The sequence below is a fragment of the Cottoperca gobio genome, chromosome 22 (assembly GCF_900634415.1).
Source record: "Cottoperca gobio chromosome 22, fCotGob3.1, whole genome shotgun sequence".
Lineage (NCBI taxonomy): Eukaryota > Metazoa > Chordata > Actinopteri > Perciformes > Bovichtidae > Cottoperca > Cottoperca gobio.
In genome coordinates this window covers 20,124,568-20,137,083 of record NC_041376.1, presented here as the reverse complement: position 1 = coordinate 20,137,083, position 12,516 = coordinate 20,124,568, and the positions used below count along the sequence as shown (strand labels likewise).

At 39.9% G+C, this 12,516-nt stretch overlaps 1 protein-coding gene across 2 annotated transcripts; it reads left to right on the top strand.

Moving 5' to 3' along the window:
- Positions 1-130: 130 nt before the first annotated feature.
- LOC115027453 (glucosamine-6-phosphate isomerase 2) lies at positions 131-4,489 on the top strand. Of its 2 annotated transcripts, none has more exons than XM_029460794.1 (7): positions 131-257; positions 694-829; positions 910-1,011; positions 2,289-2,471; positions 2,583-2,767; positions 2,960-3,134; positions 3,408-4,489. In XM_029460794.1, the coding sequence occupies exons 2-7, from the start codon at positions 706-708 to the stop codon at positions 3,464-3,466; spliced, it is 828 nt and encodes a 275-aa protein (XP_029316654.1). In that variant the 5' UTR covers positions 131-257; positions 694-705; the 3' UTR covers positions 3,467-4,489. The 2 variants fall into 2 exon arrangements, with proteins under 2 accessions (XP_029316654.1, XP_029316655.1); XM_029460795.1 differs by lacking the exon at positions 131-257 and adding an exon at positions 280-443.
- The last annotated feature ends 8,027 nt before the right edge of the window (positions 4,490-12,516 follow it).

Genomic DNA, 12,516 nt, shown 5'->3' with positions numbered 1-12,516 from the left:
TACTGGAGGAATGGGAGCCAATGACAAGACATTATTATATGAATGCCAAAATAAGTTAATGAACTCACGTTTGACTTATTTTTATATATGTTTTTTAAATGTAATTGTTACAATATATAGTACGTTTTCATCTATTTTGGCCCACACGAATTTCCATACTCTCACGGTAAAATCACTTGACCGATATTTTCTCACGTGACAAAACAGGCGTCTCGCACCAGCTGACTTCTCGTCTAACAAACAGCGTATTTGAGCAGGTAAAAAGTCGTCAGTGTTGAACTCTGTAGTGTCGTGCTAACAAATAACTAGCTAGTAGTTTCACAGTAGCTGAGTGACATTAACTGACTTGTCAGCTGTAACTACATTTAACTTGGAAGAATTCGCTCCTGTTTGTGCTTCGCTTGCTAACATTAGCCATCGCCTCGAGTGGAGAATCTGACAATGTATGCACAGTGTTAACACTTTGACGGACCATCTATTACTGCTTCAACAGCAGAACAGCCAACCCTTATTGAGGCAAACCTATAACGTATTTTAAAAACTGAACAGCAACAACTTAGCAGAGAACACATTGAGTTAGCATATTTTGAGCTGTGTTTTCTCTCCTACTGCTGCTCTATCTCCATCCGATTACCATTTAGATCTGGTGATTGTGACCGTTATGTAAGCTGTAACTTTATTTTTTTAACTTAGTAAGCCAACACAATGAGGCTGGTGATTCTGGACGACTATGACCTGGCCAGCGAGTGGGCTGCAAAATACATCCGCAACAAAATCATTGAGTTCCAGCCCTCCGCCGAGAGGTGCTTCACTCTGGGTTTACCTACAGGTGAGACGTTGTTCTGCTCGTGTTTCTGTAACTACATTAACATTAAGCGGATCATATATTAATGTTCTCATGTCCTTCAGGGAGTACCCCCTATGGCTGTTACCAGAAGTTAATAGAATACTACAGAAGTGGAGATATGTCATTCAAATATGTGACGACCTTCAACATGGATGAATATGTAGGTGAGTTACAGGCTGATTATTTAAACTCAATTGTTCTCTAATTTGAAGTCATTTGCCTTCAGAATGAAGCATTGTTTGCTTTTCAGGGTTTTAAGGGTTGAGGCAGGCTATCACCTCAGATCCTCTTCCACTGTTTGATATTGTACTCTGTCTTTTATTGCTCAGTACATTCCACTAATGCTGTAGTGATGATGTGTTGTTATTACTTGAAGTACTCACCACCCCAACCTGCTGCGTGTTGGCCCTACTTGTACCTGTTTCATTGTTTCCCAGAAAGTCCTCGGACAATTGAAACCCTGTTTGCGTGCACACTTAACCGACCAACTGTGTAACTTCATCACTTGGTCAGTTTAGAGGACTGACCACACTTTTCTACGGACCAGCCAAACACAATTGAAGTCACATAATCGGATATGACTCTTTGTGTTATTGAAATGTAGTCTAATGAGAAGTATACTTGTGTGTTGCCAAAGAAGGACTGTAGTGCACATGTGCAAAGGAAGGTACATCATCAACACCTTTTTAAATAGTTCCAGTCAAGCTGAATTAAAGCCAGCAAGAGGAAGATAGAGATTTGCTCTTTTCCAATGAAAGTAGTTTGCAGCACTAGCTTCAAACACCTTTTTAAATCTAACGAGAAAGTCGCCAAGTGGGTAACACTGACAACCCTCCCTTCAGGCCTCCCTCCACAGCCACTCCCCCAAAATGATCATTATAAACCTAATCGCATCATTCGGGCCGACTGAAATGATTGGACAGACTTATTACAGTCAGACCACAGTCACAGACACTTCTTCTTTTCTTTTGTCAGAGCATTTAATTTTATTGAGTTGCTTTTGGGATGTAAAGAAAATGTCAACAACTATAACAAACATTTTCTTGGAGTAAAATTGTCATGGATTAAGGGACCTGTCGCATCAAACCCAAACCTCACAATCAAAACGGGTTCAATAAATAAAAACACGTTTTTATTTTATTGAGTGCAAAGTGTCTTAATATACATGGCATGTTCATTAAGACACTTTGCATAGTAGCAGCTTTAATATGGCAGCAAGAGTCAAATTTAGATATTTCTTTAGATTTAAATTCCTATAAAGTGACATAAGCAAACTGCAGTGTCTTCTTAGCTCTATGTTTAATGTCAGCCGTATTCCTTATGTTATACCGTACACACCCTGATGGCCCCACAGATCTGAGCAGTCAGGTGTGTTGTGTGTATCTGGCCCTTAAGCTGGAACAAAAGATCTGCTGGATTCATTGCACCCTCTTGTTCCCAGGTCTGCCTCGTGCTCATCCAGAAAGTTATCACTCCTACATGTGGAATAACTTCTTTAAGCACATCGACATTGATCCAGCCAACGCTCACGTCCTGGATGGAAACGCAGAGGACCTGGAGGCAGAGTGTCGGGCCTACGAGCAGAAGATCACAGAGGCTGGAGGGATCGAGCTGTTTGTAGGAGGTTAGACAGACTGTTTGAAATATCTCATGAGGGCAACAGAGCCTGTCACACGTCACATCATGAAGCTTCTCATGAGCTCAGTCCCTGTTTCTCCTCATTATCTTCCTGTAGGTATTGGCCCCGATGGTCACATAGCATTCAATGAGCCAGGTTCCAGCCTTGTTTCCAGAACCAGAGTGAAAACACTGGCTAAGGACACCATTGTGGCCAATGCTCGTTTCTTTGGCAACAACCTCTCCAAGGTTCCCACCATGGCTCTGACTGTGGGCGTAGGAACTGTCATGGACGCCAAGGAGGTCAGATTAAAATACCCTTTTTCATTCCTGCAATAACATAATCTTGTGTAACCAGGTTAAGATGTCATTGTGTACTATTTGTACAAACTTTACAACTTCTAGCAGTATAAATAAGATTCTATATTTAATATCTATTGCCTGGATCTTCAGCTGCAGCAGCTGCTGAGTGAAACACTGTTGCTCTGTGCTCAGGTGATGATTCTGATCACAGGAGCACACAAAGCCTTCGCTCTATATAAAGCCATAGAGGAGGGAGTGAACCACATGTGGACTGTATCAGCATTCCAACAGCACCCGTGCACCAACTTTGTCTGTGATGAAGACGCCACCCTGGAGCTACGAGTCAAAACAGTCAAATACTTCAAAGGTACCAACGTCACATCCTCATTCTGCTCATTCTGTAGGACAAAGTTCATTAATGGAAATAGGTTGTACAAAATATTAGAAACACCAGTGTATTGTTAGAAAATCTAACAGCAGCCGACAGCCCTAACAATGAACATAAAGTGGAATCAACACCTACAGAAGTGAAGAGTTTCAACATAAAGTGAACATTGCAACCTTCATGGAGGGAGCATTTATTGCAGCACTGTTGGATTACAGTGTTAGTTTTGATTCTCCTTTTTTGTTTTCATTGTAGGTTTAATGCATGTTCATAATAAACTGGTGGACCCGGTGCTCAGCATAAAGGACCAGTGAAGGACGAGAAGTTAAGATAAGACGGTGAAATCTCACGAGTGGACAGCCGTGTCCCTCTGGTGGATACTGTTACTGCACAGACCACAACTGCACTTGGATAATGTCACAGATAGTTAATGACAGGTAAAGGATGTAAGGAGATATCCCCTCAGATGTTCTTTGTTCAGCACTTTGCATTTAAAGGGATGGTACCAGTTCACCTTTTCTAATCACTGCTGGTTTTTTTTCTTCTTTTTTGCTCTGTATGAGAAGTTTAATAGATTTCAAGTCATGACAGCCTTCCATGTGTTAGGTTCAATCTCTGTTCTCTGTGGATGATACAGTACTGATATAAAGAAAAGTTATCAAATATATGCTTTTGCTAACTTTTCTTCATGTTAGCTTAGTTCTTTCATCAATGTTTCATCACCCAATTCCTGATTGGACAGAGGAAACAAATACTGTGTTTATTGCTAATATCCAATTATTAAACTTACTTAATACAAATACGTGTCATCATAAGTGACCTTTGACGTTGATTTTGTTTGATTGAATGTCTGTATCCAAGGCATGTGTACTGTGTACTCCTCCCAGCACACGGCTGCACATTAAACAAGCCAAACACAGTTTAATGTCACAGAATAACACAAAATAATGACGATTGAATCTTTGTCTGCACGTAGGATAAGTGGCTCCACTGCAGCAGTTGTCTGTCCCACCTCTGGAATCCTGTCCTGTGCATGTGAACTGTGATAGTATAGTACTAATAGTACTGTTGTAGTATCAGACAAGTGCAAAGTAGAGCTTAATGGCATTATTAACCCAGGTGGCTATCAAATCACTGTTACAGTTGGATTGATGATCTATTCAACACTTCTCTTGTATAGTCGGTTTCTTGCAGCCGTTACTTATTTCCAGTGTGAAGTTCTGTTGTTGGTATCACTCCTCCTGTTCATCAGGTTACTCCTTTGTCAGTGTTTTTGCACATTTACTATAGTTTTTAACAGTTTTTTTCTAATGACAATAAAACGTTTGCTACCAATATCTTGTGACGTACTTTACTTTTTGGAAATGCACATTTAAAGATAAAAGGGATAATGATGTCCTTTTTCTGACAAACTGTTTGAGATGAGATGTAACGCTGGGAAACCACTTTCATCCTTCCATGTAGTGATGCAGTTTGTCCACAGTGGGACAGTCACTCCCAACATTTGAAACCAAGGGTCGTCTGTGTGTACTTGTACATGAGATGAAGTGTAACACAAACGTGTGGCCAAACAGTGTACCATGGAAGCCCCTTTCACCACATCAACAATAGCATCAGTGTGGATCTCAGTGGCACTCTCACAGCTCCACGGTAAGATAAGCATCGCTCACAGCAGCAAAAGAAAGCACGATAACAGATTCATGGTGTAGATCAGGGGTGGGGAACCTTTTTCCTATCAAGGGCCATTTTTTTTTTTACAACATCCTTCGAGGGCCATACCAATTATTGAACTCATAACCTCTGTAAAAACAAATTAAGACACAACCCAACTTTTTTTATCCATGTATCTTTCTGTTTTATCAGAAAACAATCCTTTATTAGTCCCACAACGGGGAAATGTATCTTGTCACAGCAAAAGAATATATAAAGTAAAAAGGCAGTAAACAATAATAAAATATAATACAAAATAATATAAGTAGCAAGTGGTTGTAAAGGGTAGGAAAAAGCTGAAGAACTCGGAGCTTAAAGGTCGAATCAAAACAGCAATCTCCTGATGTAATCTATATATTTATTTAACGCAATAAGTCAAACAAAGAAAATATTCTCAGCTGAGGACACATTTCGCGTCGCCGTTTCCATAGACCGCATGGCTCAAAAAGCCCCATCGTTGCGGTCTCACGGCTCCGCTCCAGGTGTGCCCAAACATTTGAAAATTCGCATCTAATACATGGAGTAGGCGTTGACCTTCTCCTCATTGGTCCCAGTTTGGCGCCTACACGCTCCTCCGTCAGCAGTCCGGAAGTGATGGTTTGTTGACCTGTTACTCTTAAAGGGGAAAAGCCCCTATTATGTTTGTAATACATAGTTGTGCAGAAAATACATAATTGTGCAGAAAATACATAATAGTGCAGAAACATCTTCGTAGTGTCGTAATACATATTGATTGAGGTAGGACAAATACATGTGATAGTCTTTCCAGTGTGGATTAATGAAGATCAAGATTAATTTACCTGACAATTCCCCCTTTACACACCATTTATGGTGTGTATAATCTCCAGTAAATATAAGGCACCGAGTGGTGTACAAATTCATCATATGGTATACAAGAATACATTCATAGTGCACTTGTTTTTATTCCAGTCATAAAAATACCTTCTGTATAAAACCAAAGAACTTCATTTGTTATTCCAGCATAAAGACAATTAGCTTCAGTATAATAAAAAGCACTTCCAGTAAAAGACAGTAAATATTAGTAAACTTTTAATGTCTGTATAAGATTGTAATATCTGTATACGACTGAGAGACTGTAACTACAATAAAGTCAGTGGCTTCGGTATGGCAGCAAAGAACACTTTGTAGAGTTATTCACACGAATCATCTTCCTGGCTGTCGTGTTCCTGCTCTATATCATAGTCTATGAGTACCCCACTGTTTGATGCTAGCTCTTTGCTGAGTCTGTCAAGTCCTTTCAAAGCTCTGGTAAAGGATCCATCAGGGGCTGTGTTATTTGGGATGAAAGTACAACACAGAGCCAAACAATTTGCAGACACCCCCTTTTTCAGCTAGCACCATGTCTAATGCAATTCCGTTCTGTAATCAGGCTAGTTCTATCAAATTGCATAAAACTATGGAGAGGGGCTGATACTCGTGTACATTTGTTTTGTGATTGTGGAATCAATCAATCTCGTCATGCGGCTTCTAATTTATGGTATATAACAACATCCACATACAGTAAGTATTTAGAATCAGAATAATCTTTCTTGTCATGTAGGTTTTCACCTACAAAGAATTTGCTCTGGGTTAGCTGGTACATGAATATAAAAAATGCATAAATATTTACAAAATATAAATCGGTGGAGATAATGTACAAATTAATATTGATATAGCTATTAATGCTGAAGATACCAGTGACATGAGAACTCTCCATCTCCCGGACCGTCTTTCCATAGCATCACCAGACTAATTCTCTACTCCTGAATTCTCTGCTAATTCTTTATATAATGTTGTCAATCTTTGTAAGGCTCTAGTAACTGATCTCTCTGAAACAGTATTATTTGATATAATTGTGCAACAGGATGATCCAACATGGCACACACACACACCTCCTTTCTCTGCTCGGAGCATGTCTAAAGACATTCTATCATGTCAATAAGCTGGAAGCTGCTTGTTGTTCAGCTTGTCCCTTAACGGCATCCCTTGTAATAATTAATAAACCTCTGTTAGATGCAATGAATGTAATTAGTCCACATTCTTATTAGTAGTTGCCCATCATAAAAACAATGAGTCAAAACCTGCTCCAATTTGATCTCTGGCACTCCCCGGGGGACTCCTACTGCATCTCTTGTATGCTGTGGAGCTGAAGCCCCCGCCCAGGTGCTGTGTTTCTCTTCAGCCGAGTTCAAGCTCACAAGAGTTTGACCTGTTGTGGGCCAAACATAGAAACACTCGACCAGTGTCATCAATGCACATATTTCAGTCTTGTGCTATTGGTTCTGTGAGTTGGAAATCTCTTAATGAGATTTTTGCAAATTGGGCTGAGTGGTTCTGTTACACTGTGCATCATTGTTAACAGACAGGTTTACTCTGTTATTGGTCCGAGTATTACTGGGACTGGGCTTAAAGCAAAGAGGGGCCTGACTGGTACACACACACACACACACACACTATATTTACTGAGCTAGTGGTATACAGTTTACAGTCAAGCCACATATTCTTCTCCACATATCCTGTCTCCCTGCTATTCTATTTCTTACTGTAGTATCTTTATATCCTTTCCTACTGACTGCTTGGAGATTGCAGTCTTCTTGTTTTCTACCTTTATCCTAAAGTGTCCTTGTGGACCTGCTCCTAAAACCTCTGCTGCCTAAAACAAACCGTCTCTAATCTCTGGGATGCGATGAAACGATGGTGAGGAATAATGGATCACAATCATTTATTTTCTTACATGTCACTCCTCTCCGTGGCAGCTGTGTTCCTCTGCCCACCTGACCTGTTCTGCATATTGTTAGGGGAGAGGGACAGGTTATTACGTCACAGAAATCAAATTTGATGTGGTTGTGCAGTCTCAGTTGTACAGGGCTATACTCACCCTCCTGTGATGACTCTGACCCCCATGTCACAGTCCCCTTCTAAAACTTCGGGTTGTTGAATCTTCACTGATGGTGAGACAAGCGCCCCTATGGGTACCACCTCCCTGTGTAGTCAGACTTCACCACGAAGAGGTCCAGTTTCTGCTTCATGGAGTCAGTGTCTCTCACAGAAGTGGTGATATATTTATGTGTCACCAGGATATATTTTTCTCTCCCTCTTCTTCCTTTCCAAATGGTGGTATATTTCTAAATATGGCTGATAGTTTTCCCGGCACAGATAGGGAAACTTGGCATGATTTCCAGTGTTCTTTTATACCATTAGTCTTTCACACTTATTTACATCAACACTGATTATTGTACCCTAAATGTTCTTATTCTGTCTAATGTTTTATGTTTTTGCAGTGCAAGTACTTTGACCTGCAATTCTTACATAAAGCTTATTATTATCATCATTATTATTATTATTATTATTATTATTATTATTATTATCCTTTACCCACATTACCTTATTTTACAGTTCATTTAGCTGTAAACACTTTAGCTACACCTTCATATTTATTTAGTTCAGAATATCCGTTTCTCGGCATTCGGCCTTTGAATCAAATGCTATGAATATACTCTATTAATATAATACTCAATATAATACTTCAATATAATACTCCCCCTTTTGAGACATGGTCAAATACCGTGTCTCAATACACACATTTATATAATCTTCTTGGTAGTACTGAGTTCTTCTCTGGCCAAGTGTTCTTTCGTCAGTCGTCTCTGTCTTGTATGTAATTATTCTTAGTCCAAACGGCTTGTTCTTACTTTATAGCTGCATTCTGCATCTCTTTCAATATCTCTGTCTTGTGTTCTGGCGTGTTTGTCTTCTCATTTACATATTGTTGTCTACTGAAACTGGATCAGTTCTTATCATATGTGTTGTGCCTTTATATAAAGCAATATACTTTGGTAGCTGTACTGCCTTCAATAAGTCTTCTATTAGAGTGAGTAATATGTTTGTTAGTCAATGTTACCATACCTTTATGCTGTACTTGTTGAGCAAACACATGTTGAACATGCATAGTTACCGTCTGTGTAGATATTTACAACTTTGTCTTTCTTTTATCTGCATGTCTCTGTCAATGCTATCAGTTCTGCTGCTCTGCTGACAGATGATTGGGTAGAGCTTCTGCTTTTAATACGTCGGTCTGTGTCACTACAGAGATCTTGTCACATTCGGATCCTCTAGGTTACTTTACATGATCTGTTATCAAACATTTCTATCTCTGGTTCCTCTTAGGGAACGTCAGTCAAGTCTGGTCTTGGTGAAGTTCCTTGTCCGTCTCTGTCGTTTAGTCATGTGATTCTCCGTCCTCAGCTGTTGGAAATAATGTAGATGGATCAAAGTTGTACATTATTCTATAGTCAGATGCGGTTGTGAAAACGAAACTGACACTGCATGTGTCACTGTTAAAGTCAATGGCCTGAATAACACTTGATGCAGAGGCCTGACCTGCCATTGAAGCTGCAGTTACTGCTCATGTGCGGTCAGGCATCGCCTTATCTACTGGGTCTAGTTGTGAAGAGTAGTGAACCACTGGTCTACTCTTATCTCCATGGTTCTGTGTTAATACTAATGTCATGAAGTCTGCTGTTTAAATAAAAGGCTTCTTATAGTCTGGTATTTCTAAAACAGATGAGTTTACCAAAACTTTATTTTCTTAAATAATTTGTCAGCTGTTTCATTCCCTATTATCTTACAAACTCTCTTCACCATATTTCTTCCTCATGACATTTACGATCGGACCCTCAGGAGCTTCTAGCTCCCTACACTGTTTAGACTAAACTCTCAGAAGATTCTATCTCCCTACTATTCGTCTGTCGACGATTATAGTCTTTCACAAAATGTCATGAGGTTTGAATATTTTTGGGAGAGGTGGGAACGGACAGCCATCCAAGAGGGAATCACGCCGGCCTTTTACAGAGGGATACAAAGAAGCCGTGACCGTGTGTGTTAAATGAGTTATGCTGACACTTCTTGACTAAAGTCTTTTATTATTATTTATTATTCTGAACGTAATCTATCATTAGCTGGTATTTTGCGGCTCTGTTCTGTTCTAATCATTTCTGTCTGCTCCAGAATTACACAAAAAGTCTACATATCTGTCATCCACACACTTATTAAACATGTTTTCTCAAAAACATATAAGAGACAGTTTTCTACACTTTACAATTCAGCCTCCTTTAATTGACTATGATAGTGTGTGTGAATGCAGATATACAACCTGGTTCCGGAAGTGTGGATCCCCGTTGCTGGGGAGTCATGTTCTCTTGTCAGTCCTTTTTCTCACGTCAGTCCTTTTTCTCACGTCCGGTCTACAGTCTGGGGTTCTGGTTTCACCTTTTTCTTCTCTTTAGCTTTCCTCAATTCAATTGGATTTTAATTGTAATTTACCAATTTGTCTGCTGGTGCACGGTTTTAAATTTAGGTGCGCTTTAATTGCCGTCCTACAGGAGGTGGAGGTGTTTAAATTTTGTAAAGTTTCTATAAACTTTTAGTTGTAGTCTCAATTTTGTCCACCAGAGGCATTTAGCTATCAACCGGATGTGGGTTTTTTAAATTCCCCCCGGATGAAGAAGGATAGAAAATGGAGGTTTCTTTGTTCTAAATTTTCTCTCCTTCCAGTTTGGAGAAAACTCGCATTTTTGGTTTTAATCACTCGGTCACTACATCACTTATGCATTTTATTTCCACCCAAAATGCTGCTCCAGCATAAGACTCAAGGTTTAGTTTATCACAATTTACTCTCACATGCCTCGTAACATCACGTAAGCGGAATTAGCGACCCAGCATCACGTGGCCACCGTTAGCTGGTCCTAATCTCTGAGGCCTTTCACAAAAACGTCTCCTTCTTTCACAGTTTTCCAACTTAAAACTACTTCACATACACTCCACGGTTCTCTTTGATTTCACAACCGTCTACCAGTCAGTTAGAACAGTTTTCACCCGTTCTACAAACTCCAATGCATTAGCTAAATATCAACGCTAGCTTAGCCTCGCCTTAGGCCTGCTTTAGTCACACTTTACTCACAACAATACACAAATCTTTACATGTTTTACACTATGCTTGCCGCAAAGAAGATGATATACAACATCTGAGACTATGAGGCGATCGTCATCGGTTCTCACGTAATTCAGGATTATAATCACTATCCTTCTTTGGTAAACAACACTAGCTTCTAATGCTAGGCTTCCCAGAAGTCTTTCAATTAAACTATACCTATCTGCCTTCCAAAGGACTTTTTTAACATTAAACTAACTAAGCTTTCTTAGCTACCTTCCAAAGGTGTTTTTGTATTAAACTACATTCAATGCAAGCTTACCATAAGCTTTATCCGGTACCAGCCCGGACACCCCCAGGGATTTGGTTGATTAAATATAAGTTCTCCTAGAACTCTAACCAGACTATGCTGGAGCTCTCCAAAAGCTTTTCATACATATCGTTAACATCATTAATATCTTCGATGCTTGCTCTTATCGCTTGTATTTCAACATTCAGGATTGCTTTTTATCGTTTAACAGCAGTTGTATTAGCTATGACCGTCGAACATTGTTGCTGGCATTCATTAATAAGTTTTCCTAGTCTACCTGCAGTGAATATTTGTCTTAACCGGTGTTCACCCTCACCTGATCTTTTGCACGTGCAATGAATACCAGTCAACGATGCTCGGCGATCGTTCTTCACTTCTCCTTTCGGGATGCCCACCCAGGGACGCCAATTAAAGGGTAGGAAAAAGCTGAAGAACTCGGAGCTTAAAGGTCGAATCAAAACAGCAATCTCCTGATGTAATCTATATATTTATTTAACGCAATAAGTCAAACAAAGAAAATATTCTCAGCTGAGGACACATTTCGCGTCGCCGTTTCCATAGACCGCATGGCTCAAAAAGCCCCATCGTTACGCTCTCACGGCTCCGCTCCAGGTGTGCCCAAACATTTGAAAATTCGCATCTAATACATGGAGTAGGCGTTGACCTTCTCCTCATTGGTTCCAGTTTGGCGCCTACACGCTCCTCCGTCAGCAGTCCGGAAGTGATGGTTTGTTGACCTGTTACTCTTAAAGGGGAAGTGCCCCTATTATGTTTGTAATACATAGTTGTGCAGAAAATACATAATTGTGCAGAAAATACATAATAGTGCAGAAACATCTTCGTAGTGTCGTAATACATATTGATTGAGGTAGGACAAATACATGTGATAGTCTTTCCAGTGTGGATTAATGAAGATCAGGATTAATTTACCTGACAGTTGATAGAAAATAAAGTGAATATTGCACAGCAGTGGTGGAATAGTCTGTTCTTGGTGTGGTGGTCTACGGATCTATCTTTCCATGTTTGTATGTTCCGCTCTGCAGAGAGCTGCTTGTTGGGCCCAACTCCGGCCGAAGAGCGTTAACTTTATCCAAACGCACTCGTCCTTTCAGCTCGTGCAGTTTGCCATGTTTCGTGCTGTAATGATGCTCAAGATTATTTTTCATCACCACAAGTACGTCGACACAAACTAGACACACTGGTATTTTACTTTTACTTTCTCTGTTTTACTCTCGCTACGCTGTGTTCACTGATGTCAATGACTGTCTCGTTTAATATTGAAGTTTTTTGACGTGACCACGTGATGACACGTTCCGCTCGTGTTGTGTTCAAGGACCCTGACCTTGGTCATTCGCCCGTTTAAAATATTGCCGTCTAGTTTTTTTTGCTAGTGAATTTTTTTTGCGTGCGTTTTA